A 13346-nucleotide genomic window follows, 5' to 3' on the forward strand; every position below is an offset into this window, starting at 1 on the left:
GGCTGGCTGGTTGGTTCCAGCTTCAAGGAACTCGGATCAATATTAACTATCAATACTTGATAAATATAGATCAACGTGAACTTGAGGGAAATGTAGAGGAGAACTATTTTAAACTATCCAGCATTTTTAACAATATAAAATGAATTTTCTCAAGGGTAAATAATGTAGATTCGCCAATTGTGATATTCGGTGCCTGCATCAAATGTAGATTTCACTCATAGAAGTTTCCCTGTACAGCAAAAACCACAGGATCCAAACTCACAAGCGGTGAGAATAAGCAAAGTGCCCCCTAGTGGTGATATGGACAAAGAATCTCCTCCCAGATCCATATAGATCTGTTTTTTTTCCCCCACACATCTTTTCGACAACTAAATCAAACATGTTTCCCTGCTCATATCCTGCTTACATCTGAAACACAAAAAGCCACACCATATACTTTTACAAAATTTATTTACAAACATTTATCCAAAGAAGGATATTTGTCCTTATACTGTCACGTACAAGGATGACATTTTAACCAAAAAAAAATACAAAAATAAAAACAAGGTACAAATTTTCTTTTTATGTTACAAATAGCAGAGTGGAGATGTTAAAATTGAAAAGTGCTTTGGTCGTCGGGGACCTGGAAGGCGAAGCCGTCTTCTGTCACCTCTGGAACCACAGACTCATCTTCATTCTGAAAGACAGGAGGGACGGAAAGAGAGGAGCATCAGAGGATTAATCAAGCCTGAGCATGTTTTGGGGATGGCATCACAGGAATGGATTAAGGCGGATTCTGCAGACTATTTTTCTCAGCTAAGACAGAGATTCGTTTTATAAGGAAGATCATAATTTTAAAAGAAGGAATGTATTTTGATAAGTTTGGGTCATTGATTGCAATGAGTATTTTGTTTGACATTAGCCAACAACTAGCTCATGCTACTGTATGCTACAAAATAACTCGCATTCATTCCTTGGCAACAGTTAAACAGAGGAGGAGTAAACAGACAGTTGAGCTGTGCCAAACTGCCGCCTCTGCCAAGACAGTTGTCACTTCATCTTTGAATGAGTCACAGAGATGTAGTCGTTCTCCTGCCAGTCTTTCAATGTTTGCTCAGACTGATGACGGAAGTGGTTCATATCCTATTGTAACAAACTATACAAACACACTTGAACGAGTCCTTGCTAAATTCAGTACATAATATGCAGTCACTAAGGTCATATAGTATAAAGATAGTACTGCAATTTAAACTCGTTTTTTAACCAGTGAACTAAATGAAATGATTGTTCTTTGATTAAATAGACTAATGGTAGTTCAAATATCCCATTTACTACCGAAATTATAAAAAATGTTTTTACATTAATAACTTCAACATGGCTCATAAATCCATGCAGTGTTTCAAACACTTCTAGTTGAAAGGGTTAAAACCTTCCAATCAAAAGGTTGACGGCCCCCCCACCAGCAACCGCTCGTGAGTAGGTCGAGACGTTTGTCTTCAGACAAAACTTATGGGTAAAGTTAAACTTTTAAAATTCAAGTTGCCTTCATAATTAAATCTATACGCATCAACAGAGGTCTAATGTTCTACTACTGTGCAGCTAGTTTGAAGCGGCACCAATCAGTAACACCTACCTCTTCAGAGAAAAATTGGTCGATAATGTTGAGAGAGGACTTGTACACAGCTTCGTTGTCGTGGGACTGCAGCGCTTCAATCTTGTCCAAACCACCCAACTCCTCGACCATTAGGGTCAGTTTCTCACCCTCTCCTGCTTTGTGTGCCATCTGTGCGGAAAAGAACAAAATATAAGTCAGTTTCCACGATACAATAGAACCTGTGACAGACATTTTATTCTGATAGTCAACAATATATCTGCCTCGCTTCATCTCTAAAAGGTTCACCCAAGGAGGCATGTTAGGTTTTTTTCTGTTCTTTTATTGAGTCTGAAGAAGAGGACACTATTGACTTCCATCTTATTGGATTCTGCTCTAACCAAGTTTACCCCTGATACTCCAGAAGTGTTTTGTGGAATCAAACACTTCACACACCCCTCTATCAGCATAGTGGTGTATAGATAATGAGTGAGTTTGCTTTTGGTTTGGTTGTTCTCTTCTGATGTAAAGATCTCCCTGAAAACAACACAATTCCTTTTTTATCAGTTTATATTACTGATTAGGTGTTACTGTTATAAGCTGCCTATTACATTCAAATATCAAAATACTTTGAGCTGAATGGTTTAAATAAAATATTCTCAGACTCTTATGTGCAGCATTTTACAAAGCATTTGACCAATTTGCAATATGGCTGGCAACCGGACTAAAAGTCTAGGTAATATACCTTTAAAATATTGTAGATTGCATCCAGGATGACCAAGATGATCTTGCAGTCTTTGACTGTCAGTAGGTGGAGCAGAGGCCCCAGCACATTGCAATGGACGAGATAGGCCACTTGTTCCATAGTTCCACCGCTGGTGAAATTACTGACAGCCCACACTGCCTCCTTCTGGCTCTTGAAGTCTCCCTGAGCAGAAAATATATCTGATATTATAGGGCACAGCAGAGTGTAGAATTATACGATGGTCACGAAAGATTTACAACATGATACTTTGTGAACAAACACACTACTACACCATTATACATTTATACAGCTAAAAAATGTGTCTTCATAAAACTGTGCCTTATCTGCAGCATGCCAGAGAAAAGTTGGAGAAATGTAAGCGACAGTGTGCTGATCAGTTTTAATATATATGTATTCTCTCCTTCTTTTGCCTTCTGACCTGTTGGAGGATCTCAACCAGGATGGGCATCAGGTTTGCGTTGACCACCTCCTGGATCTGGGTGTCCTTGCCAGCCGTGATGTTGGACACTGTCCAGGCCGCTTCCTTCTGGATGTTGGTCTTTTGGTGACGCAGCAGGCTGGGGAACATTGCCAGGGCACCTGTGTTCAGAACACACTGGGTCTGCTCATCCGTCCCAGTCACAATGTTGCCAAGTGACCGCAACGCTGGAGTCTGGGAAGTAAAGTCAAGACAAGACAGTCAGTCATTTGAGGTATTCACAATATAGTAATACATGTGAGTAAACAAGCTAATACATTAAGACGTTAACTCAAACTCTTAAAGTGACAGAAACAGAATAAAAAAAGCAGGGACTTGTGATCAAATGTCAGAAACAAACTTTTAAGTGGAACAAGTCTCCTCATCACGTACCACGATGGAAAGGTTGTCGCAGGTGAGAAGCTGCACCAGTCGGGGCACCAGCCCAGACTGCACAACCACCTCTATCCTCTCATTGGAGCCATCGGTCAGATAGGACACTGCCCAGCAGGTGTCGGCCAGGACCTCATTGTCGTTATGGTGGAGGAGGAGCACCAGGGCCGGAAGCAGCTGTTGCACTGCCATCAGAGGAGGTGCTGGGTCCTTGTTCCGACACAGGTTGGAGAGCGTCCAGGTGACATTCCGCATGTAGCCACACTGGTAGGGTGGGTTAAGAGCCACGTGTTATTTTTCTAATATCAACATGCCGTGACATGATCATTTTTAAGTGTAACAATCTCTATGAAGAGGGCCATCTATTACATAAAACAATGTCAGAGATTTTTATCAATCCATGGAACCAATATGTGATTTTAAGTAAAAAAATCTTTAGTAATGGCTATGATTACATAAATGCAGAAACAATATTTCACAGTAGGAGCTTCTGAGTACAAGTCACTGCAATTTGCAACAACATCAAACACATCTGTTATCATTATTAAATCTAAGAGCCAGTGTAACACAGTAAAATCTTCCTAGTCTACCTGAAACATATGTCTGACTTTGATGACATGTTAGTAACATGCGATACTCCTCTGTTTTATCAGGATAGAACATACTGTACAAGCTCATAACAGGCCTGTAGTGCCATGTAAAAAACAAGTGCAGCTCAAACCCAGCACAGCCATCATTGTTAGAAATGAAAACTCTCACATGAAACACAGACAGGTCAGGGGCCGCCAGCAGGTCCAGGAGTGGCTGGATTCCACCATGTTGGATCACCAGGTCTCTGTAGTTTGATCCATCACCTGAGTATGGAAACATTTTCAGTCATCTTTAGTAAATTGATGATTACAACACAGAAAAATCACCGTACCAGAAAATGTTTATCATGAAAATAATTAGGATTAAGTCAGTGGTTTACAATGGATACATTGAAGCTCTTTTCAAATGTATCCTTTTGCTTAAAGAACCTTCTGTATCAAAAAATGATTCCACAAGTTCATGCTCAGAAATACAAAAATTCCATATCACATAAATCGCCTTTGGTCAAAATCAACAAGAAACCATAAATACCTGCAATGTTACCCAGGGCCCAAATGGCCTGTTCACTTAGGTGCAGTTGGGGTGATGCCACCAGGTTGATGAAGGCAGGGATGGCCCCTCCTTCCACCACAGCAGTGGTCTGGTCCGATGTACCTGAGGCGATGTTGGTCAGAGCCCAAGCTGCCTCAAACTGGATGGGAGGGCATTCAGACAATGCCAGAAAACTAACAAACCTTGGGATGAGGCCAGCTGCTATTATGGTGTCAATAGGTGGGCACTTTTCTTTGGAGAGGAGTTTTCTATACATCAGAGCGACAGACAAAACACATTTCAGGGGGTTAATCAAGGGAAGATATAGCACTGTCAATGTTGTAAGTAATCTCTAGCTGGAGGGCATTTCAAGGCATACAATGTTTGGGAGGTTGGATTTCCTACTCAAATGTACAATTTATAAAATCTGATGATGGGGTCTCCCGATCAAAACCATAACAAAAGATCAAGTTTAATGATGTCATGAGTAGTGTTGTCACGATACCAAAATTATGACTTCGATACTATACCTGCCAAAATATCACGATACCCGATACTTTTGATACGATACGATACTGGTTTATCTGATAGCAATAAATATAACAACTGTAAGGTTCCCTTTTTTTACCAGCTTGTTCCTGTCCAGGTTTTTGAACACTTAACAAATGGCATTCATATTAGTATTAGCCTACAGATATACACATACGTGAAATTGTAGGTTATTTTGCATGTAAAGCATTTTCGTTCTAAATTGTTTTCTTAATTCTTAATTGAGTTTAATTTTGACAATGAACTGGGCTACGTTCTTGCAGCCAAATTGAAATCTAGATCTTAAACGAGAATGCATGCAATAGGGCAAGAACACATTCAAGTGACTGGGGTGTAATGTTTCTAAGTGCGCAAAAACACACACGCGTAACGTGAGGGAACGTCACGTTAATTTGTCAAATCAGCATCGTATCAGGCCAGCATGCTAAAACCAGGAGCCGTGACAAATTAACGTGACGTTCCCTCACGTTACCGTTCAACATATGAACACTGTACAGGGAGCCGCGGGTTGCGGCCGCTGCAGAGGGGCTGAAGAGCCGCGCGGCCCCTGGCTCCGGAGAAAGAATGACTTTTTTTTTTTTACTGCTCCGCCGTTAAAGAGACGCGGACGTCAAGGCATTAGTTGCGCCTCACATTCACCCTCCCGGTCGCGCGCCCCACTTGTTATGTCTCCGCCCGGTCGCGCGACATAATTTCCAGATTTAACCTCTGGCATCTTCTTTTCAATAAGCCGAGAACGGTCGGCAAGAGCCATGTCTCCCCTAAGATCACTCGCTGTGAGTGAGGGCTGCCTGCATGTGTGAGAGCTGGCGGCCCCGCCCCTCGCAGTCTGCATGCAGAGTGACAGGGAGCGGAACAGCGAGTGCGCTCTGATGGCTGCTATTTCAATGAAGTACCGGTACAAAAAATATGCAAAACCGTATCGTTTTTAACGTAAGGTTACCGCGGTACCTTTTTTAGTACCGGTACACCGTGCAACACTAGTCATGAGGCAGCATGGGATCATGGGAGATGTTGTTTCACCAACATTGCCAATGAAAATCTACCTGACACAACTCAGGCAAACATCATGTTCACCAATGAGGTAATGTATTGTACGTTTTATTTATGTCACGAAGCAAAACAATAATGATATATAATGGTGCATAGTATGATTCAAACTGATCTCACCTGGCTGCCTGTGTGGCCTGCAGCTGATGCTCCAGGCTCTGGCTGTTCACACCCTCTACAAGCTCCTCCACAGACCAGTGCTGCTGCGGCTGTGGGAACAGAAGAGGAGAACTTGTCTGGCAATAGTAAACCTGTGTCAAACTGTAGTTCACATGGTAAGGTGGAGAATACACGATCAAGAAAATGCAAATCAACGGCTCAGGAAAAATATACACAGACTACGTGTAATGGCTGGGTAATTCAATATTCATATATCTACATAATATACACCTTTCACTACAGAATAATATTGTTTGTATAGAAAAGGCCAATCAGTAAAGGGCAGTGGCACAGGTTGATGCATCATTTTGCTCAGGTTATAATGAGATAGGCAAAACAACATGTAAACGCATTTGATATGACACATGGTTATTGTGCCGATGATACTAATGTGCTGAAGCAAATATTGGTAAGATTAGTTAAGAAAATAACAAATAATTCTGACAATATACTTTTGATCAATAGCAACATGTCAGCACAGTGAGGAAGTATAACATATTATTCTTATACTACAGATTGATGAAATGGCTTGATGATTAACAAATGTTTTTCAACCTCTGCTCATAAAGATGAGGTCAAAACCACAACTTGCACCGAGGAGAAAGACAAGTCTTCAAAATCAGAATAAACCATAATGTGACATTTACTCTGATATCGACCCAGCACATGACAAGTTAATACATTTGTGTTCACAGTCAGTGAGGGTTAATCAGCACAGAAGTAATGGAGAGGAATAACTTTCACATTGTTTCCCATCAGGTTTAAACTTTCAATGTTCCTCATCGACCTTTGCCCACTGTGTGCAAACAATGCCGACTGGCCTCTCTATTATTAGCATGTAAGGTTCAGACAGCTGGTGAGGGAACAATCATATCTCAGAACGGAGAACACAAGGACACTGGCTTCATTTTGTTTTACTGTATCCCGCCAAACCGTGAGTGTGACCGGCACAGTGGATCAGATCAGGGGGTTCTACCACGGGCTGTATATACCTGAGCACTAGGATCTTTCTCCTGCATAGGGGAGGAGGGCTCGTCCTCAGTAACGAGGACGTTCCTCCTCTTGGAGATCTGATCATCCTTCTTGGCTTTGCGGAGATCCACGTTCACTTCAGCTCTCCTGCGCCTGAGCTCCTGAAAAACGTCGACAACAACACACGTATTGGTTTATAGAAAAGGGAAAAAGCAAATGTATATAAAAAGGGGAAAAAAACAACATGGCGGACGATGATTTGAGAAACGCGTGCAGTTTGCGATGACTTACGGAGGCATCTTTCCCTTTATTTTTGAACTGGGTGAGTCGAGCCCCGCTGTCGCCGACAGCTGACATTCCTGACCGATGAGCAAGGCACACGCTGTACACGTTCCCTGTGCAAAGACAACAGCTATTAATTCACGGTTAAAACTAGACGGACGAACACAGAGCAACGTTTACTAGCTTAGAAAAGCTAAGAGGCGGGGAATTATCCTCTGAAGCCTGTTATCTAACGCCATGTGGCCCAGCGCCCACACAGCCTGCCGGTAAACCCAACGCCCCAAGACCCCGCTGGAGATCATGAAAATAACCATACATGTTCACATCGTGAGCAAAAACAACAACTTACAGAGTTCAAATAGCAAAGCACTGGTTTAAAATGGACCTCTAGACGCAGAGCGGGAAAGACGTCCTCACCTTATCGATCTCTCGACTCGTATTTTTTACTAAAGAACTGACGTCACATACATATGTCCCTCCCTATTTGTTCTGACTCGCAGTTGGTCCGTTGGTCTCAAGCTCCTCCCCCTTATCCGGGGTAAAAAATCGTGTCTAAGGGTTGTCAAAGGCAACCGCGGTGAGTATCGCGAGATGAACGCTCGTGGTGTATCAGCGTGAGAAAAGAGCGGCTGGAGTTTTAACTTATATTTACACAAAAATCAACAATATTCCAACTACAAAAAATGATTTTTCTTGTTTTAAATACGGTTGTTCCTCTGGAATGGCGACGTGATGACCCAGTGGCCTAATGGATAAGGCATCAGCCTCCGGAGCTGGGGATTGTGGGTTCGAGTCCCATCTGGGTCGTGTTTACTTTCTTTTTCAGGCTTCATACAGCAACACACTGTCCTGCCCATCGCACGAAGCTTTACATATAATTACATACTCCATTACTATTGTAACAAGGTCAGCTAAGCAGAGTACAAATTAATACATGTTTTAGGAATCAACAATACAATTAAACCAGCAAAGTCAATTGACCAAATTTAATAATCTAATCAGTACATTTCCTGGTTTGTCACACACTTTTCTCTATTTTACTTTCACTATGACTCATGTAAGATAATTATTGTACTGTCCTTGTTTTATTCTACAGATGTTCACTCGCAGAACAAAGATCAACTGAAAACTGTATATTGTGGCTATAAATTAATTTATGAAGAAGATCTAAACATTAGAATAACTGAGGCACTTTACAAAACAAAAAATCTATGAATACATAAATCTCATATCACTATGCTGTTCACCATACAATTCATTCATCAGGTCTACTTGTTAAATACTGTTATATTGTATACTCGTGCAGTAAATGTGACAAAGAAAAGAAAATGGGGACATTTATAAAATTCAAGTTATATTTTCTAATTTTGTGAAATTTGTGAAAATGTTCATGTTAATCATGTAGAATCTATCAAGTAGACGTCCTTGTCGGTCCGCCCTCACCCTGCCCTGTAAAATATTAATTTGATAGTTATCTATATATTTGTAAACAGAAAAATAAATAAATATAAAATTAAATAAACGTTGATTTCTGTTGTTTTACATATTGTGTCTTCTTCCTCTGATAAGTATTAATTGTTGTTGTTAATACGTATTCCCTACAAATCTTAGTGTCTGCATTGACCCACCAGAGGGCAGTAAAGAATAATGTATGTAAAAACATTTCGTAAAACATGGTAGGATAACAACCTGGAGTAGTGCAGTTGTATATTATATAATCCGGCAAAATTATGTATAAATATATTTATTGTTTATATAAAATAAAAAAAAAATAAAAAAGCAAGGAAAGGGTAATTCTGAAGAATCTTATGACATCAGATATCAGAGGTTAGACCTACTTTACCATTACAAAATAAATCACACTCAGTGAACAGGAGTCTGTGCAGGGAGTCACATTTCTCCTCTTATATTGTAAACAAGCGTTTATGAATGAAAGGAGTGTCACTGTGCTTATTTCTGTATCTGGGACGTCCCACCGCCTCCTTTTTCCTTCTCATGGTGGAGAGGGCCATATAAAAATCCCAGGAATCCCAGCTCTGCAGCAGACCTGCAAGTGTGTCCACACTGAACATCCACGATGACGGGGACTATTTTGTTTCTCTTGTTTCTTGGGATTCCTCTCTACCCACACAGAGGAGCATACTGTTAATGGTGAGTGTAGATTCTCTCAGACTAGGGATTTATACAGACACTTTTTTTATGGTCTTATATATTCTTATAGATACATAAACTTGTTGATTTATGGCTGTTGTCATTAAGATCTAATATGTTTCATTACAGTATTCTGATTGCTATCGCAAAATTCTCTCTAAAAAAACATAGAAAATAAGACAAGAAATCTTGAGTCATACTGAGAAGTTTAACTGTGTTTTTTTAAATCACCATTAAATAAGATGAGACCCCACATATATTCATATTATCTCATAAGTTTGATGGATTGGAAGTTTTTTGATGACATATGACTATATTTGATTCATATCATGTCACATTTGATTGGAATAACACACACACACACACACACACACATACTAGACCAATGAATGTCAAACTGAGGAATGTGTCCAGTTCTTTCTCAGTTTATAACTGTTAAATAAAATTGTGATTAACCTCTAATAACAAAATATCTGTCATAATTAGTTGTTGAATCTAAAGGAAGTTCCATGTTGTTTGTGCACTTTAAATAACTGTACCATATCAAACTGTGTAAGCTGACTGCATGTTTTGTTTCTCTGTTCAAACCTCAGAGCTCTACACCCTGATAGAGAAGGGACAGAGCAGCTTTTGTGGATCCAGCTCTGAGCAACCAGAGTCGGCTGCTGGTCAAAGAGTCCTCCCTGCCCATCAACGAGCTCCTGGAGAAGAACAGCAAGACTGTGGAGTCCAAGTTCGCCCTCCACCCTCGGCCTCCAGCTGTGTGGCCCAAGCACAGCGACATGGCCCCCATCCCTCGTCACCAGTCTCCCCACAACAAGAGCAAGAAGGGCCCCAAGAATGATCGTCTGCTGGAGCACAACAGCGAGAAAGCCAGGAGCGAAGTAGACGGCCTGCTCCCCCAAACCCCCGCAGACAGGAGCCACAGCTGCTGCTGCTGCTACCACCCAACCGCACCGTGCAGAAGAGCAGCCAGGACGCCCTGTCTCACATCAGCCCTCCACAGCACAGTGAACCAGAGGGACACCCCAACTCCAGGCCCAGGGGTCCACCCCCTGCACACGCAGCCCCAGGCCCAGCGCTCAGCAGCCCGCGCCGTCTCCACGGAGAGACCACCCCAACCGACGGCTGGACCCTGAGGAGAACCGGCCCGGCAAGTCCAGTCTGTAATCAGTCAGGTATCAGTGCAGCGGCCCGGAACAACAGCCGCCCGCCTGTCGTCTTCAACCCGGCGCTCCTCCAGCCTGCTGTACCAGTTCGACATCCTGAGGCGAGGTACAGCAGAATGTTCTGGGTCCTGACCTCTGACCTGTGTCTTTAGTCATGAGCAGGGTCATCTTTTTGACGCTCCCTTTTGGGATAACATCATATTTCAGAATGATTGAAGTGATGTAAGAGTTTATCCAGCTGGGAAAACTCTTTGATGCTAATTAGCAGAATATGTATGCGTAAGAAATATCCCCTTAACTGCCTTGAATGTCATACAGTGACTCCATACATATCAGCACACATATGGAGTTCACAGGGTTTGCACACAAGCTAAAGAGCTGTAATGCTATAATGACGGTGCGGCTTTCTCCCGCATCCCAACGTCCTCCTGCCACTAATTACAACCACTGCCCTCAAATCTGTCTGTCAGTGTGTCGCTGTGTGTGCAGCCCTTCTGGGAGCGAGAGGCCGTGACGACACTGAGGCACAGCGAGCAAGACTGTTCTGATATTGTGCCTAAGATGAAATGTGTAAGACCCATGTGATCCCATCTCACATACCACCTCCTCCAGGCCTCCTCCAGACGTTTGGGTTCTGTAATGACAACCCTGTCGTCTCTGATGACGCTCAAATGAGGGTCTGGCTCCGCACAGCCTGTCACTCTCCTGCTCTACTGTTTTCTTCCCTCTTGGTCTCATCCTCATCCCTCCATCCTGTCCTCTGCTTGTCTTCCCGTCTGCAGAGTCTGACTTCACACATGACGCCTTCTGCATGAGCGAGTGCAGGAAGGAGAAGGACGAGAAAGAGTATTACTGTTACAGTGAGTTTGGTATGTATCCGATGAGACACACATATTCACTGTACTGGTGTGAAAATGGCAATCATGTTCCCATTCAACTCCCAGTTAGAAAGAGAATAAGCGTATTTCCTGTGGCAAATGTTGATCATTGAATTTGACACTGTTCCTTCAATCCCAGAGTCATGAAGGTTTCTACCCGTTTGTTTGTCCGTGTCCCTCAAACAGCTGTGAACGGGATCGTGCATGACATCGAGTCGCTGCGTAAAGGAATATCGCTCATCACACTGATGGTGAGCAGCGACGGGTTTCTACAAGATGAGTCGTCTCTACGTGTCCCCGGACAGCTTCTTCTTCAAAGTGCGCCTGCTGGTCCTGGACACGTTCAAGTGCAGCAAACCCTGCCCTGATATCAAACTGGGTGAGTGTCGCAACATAGACGGCCAGAAAACTGAAGATCAAGGGTCGAGGGTGGCCTCAATGTGCGAGTAGAGTTCTCATGACCAGTAGTGAAACTCTTACTTATATTAAATAAAGTTAAGAAATAAAAACACACTTGGTACTTGATAAATAATTCATATTATCTTTAATTGTTTTTATTTTATCAATGTTATATTAATTGGGCCTGTTTACGGAGGTTTTTCATGACCTGATTTAAGAGGAAAGTTACATGTTATTGGACATGGCAGAGTTTGCTAAATCATAATGTTTATTAAGCATTATATTGTTATTATTTTGTATTATTAACTTTATTAAGTTAGTAAGGTACATTCCTTGAGACCAAGAAAACTCTTTAGAACTTCCCACGTAGGCCTCCTTTTATGAGACCAACAGAAGCAAGCAACAACTACTTGTGTAGTGGAACCATAGACTGTAAATAAACATGGACAACAAGAAGGCTCCTCAAATGCCCAAAAAGCCCCCCCCTGGTGGCTGGATAAAGTATAGGTCATTATCCCTCCTCCTCCATGTTAGTGGGTCCAGGGTCCAAAGTTCAAGTACACATCAAAGTAACTTTTTCTCAAATACAGTTTCTGTCATGTTAAGTAGTTCTCATCACACTTATGTTGGTTCAAATGCCCCCCAAAACTGGGTGAAAACATCAGAATTAACAGCTGAGACATACTCAAAATTGGTGGGAATGGGCATACTGGTGAGATCTTGATACCACTGCTCCATCCCCGGATCACTACTGCCCAGACTCCTGCTCTTAATGACATGCTCTTTATATAGAGTCTATCAGTGGAAACACAAAAGACAGATTGTGCTCTTTTCCCTGGTGCTATAACATTCCCTCTGCTCGCTCCACAGGGACCAGATACATTGTAATGGGGCAGATCTACCACAGGAGGCGCCACCTGCCCAGTGACCTCCTGAACCTGCTGGGGGGGTAAACTGAAGCCCGGGTGACGGCCTCCTGCGGAGCAACAACTACATCAAGAGAGATTCAACAAGCGGAGACACCAGAAAGCCCTGGAGGCCACCCGCACCAGGTGTAGGTGAACAAAACACAGAGAGACAATCGCCCCCTGCTGCAGGGGAAGAGACACTGCAGCTTACACGAACTGATCGTAACTAGCCCCTAAGTGTTGTGCAAGAGAGAGGACGTTTTGCAGAAGGCATGGATTTACTTCCATAAGGACTGCTCTAATGTACCATAAAGTAACAGAATGTTTTGAGAGACTGAGGTATGTTTTCTCTTTGTCAATATTGTGGGGCTTTTATTTTATTTTATTCGTCTGTCCAACAATCCAGGGTTTGTCCTGAGAATTGAAAAGAAAGATCACATCAGAGCCATCACACAAACGAACACATACATGATCATTGCAATTAATGCAGATTGTTATTATTTTACAGACAAATATGTTGG

General features: G+C 42.3%; 2 protein-coding genes and 1 non-coding gene across 4 annotated transcripts; 2 read left to right on the plus strand and 1 right to left on the minus strand.

Annotated features, from left to right (window-relative positions):
• Positions 1–433: 433 nt before the first annotated feature.
• Positions 434–7797, minus strand: LOC128437227 (importin subunit alpha-1). 2 transcript variants are annotated; one of them, XM_053419293.1, is made up of 11 exons: positions 7670–7797; positions 7330–7433; positions 7059–7199; positions 6028–6116; positions 4309–4577; positions 3946–4040; positions 3187–3450; positions 2755–2988; positions 2316–2498; positions 1613–1762; positions 434–676 (listed from the first exon to the last, which is right to left on the minus strand). In XM_053419293.1, exons 2-11 carry the CDS (start codon positions 7393–7395, stop codon positions 590–592), a joined length of 1578 nt encoding a protein of 525 aa, XP_053275268.1. In that variant the 5' UTR covers positions 7396–7433; positions 7670–7797; the 3' UTR covers positions 434–589. The 2 variants fall into 2 exon arrangements, with proteins under 2 accessions (XP_053275268.1, XP_053275269.1); XM_053419294.1 differs by having other exon boundaries at positions 7738–7794.
• A 257-nt stretch (positions 7798–8054) lies between these two features.
• On the plus strand, positions 8055–8127 carry trnar-ccg (transfer RNA arginine (anticodon CCG)). The gene has a single exon. It is a non-coding gene; the product is annotated as a tRNA-Arg (tRNA).
• A 2497-nt stretch (positions 8128–10624) lies between these two features.
• Positions 10625–13314, plus strand: LOC128436539 (UPF0450 protein C17orf58-like). Its single transcript, XM_053418284.1, is given in 6 exon segments — positions 10625–10746; positions 11423–11509; positions 11705–11781; positions 11783–11897; positions 12788–12867; positions 12870–13314. Coding segments are annotated over 5 exon segments (516 nt in total). The 5' UTR covers positions 10625–10746; positions 11423–11451; the 3' UTR covers positions 13056–13314.
• The last annotated feature ends 32 nt before the right edge of the window (positions 13315–13346 follow it).

This window comes from Pleuronectes platessa, chromosome 3 (genome assembly GCF_947347685.1).
Source record: "Pleuronectes platessa chromosome 3, fPlePla1.1, whole genome shotgun sequence".
NCBI classification, from domain to species: domain Eukaryota; kingdom Metazoa; phylum Chordata; class Actinopteri; order Pleuronectiformes; family Pleuronectidae; genus Pleuronectes; species Pleuronectes platessa.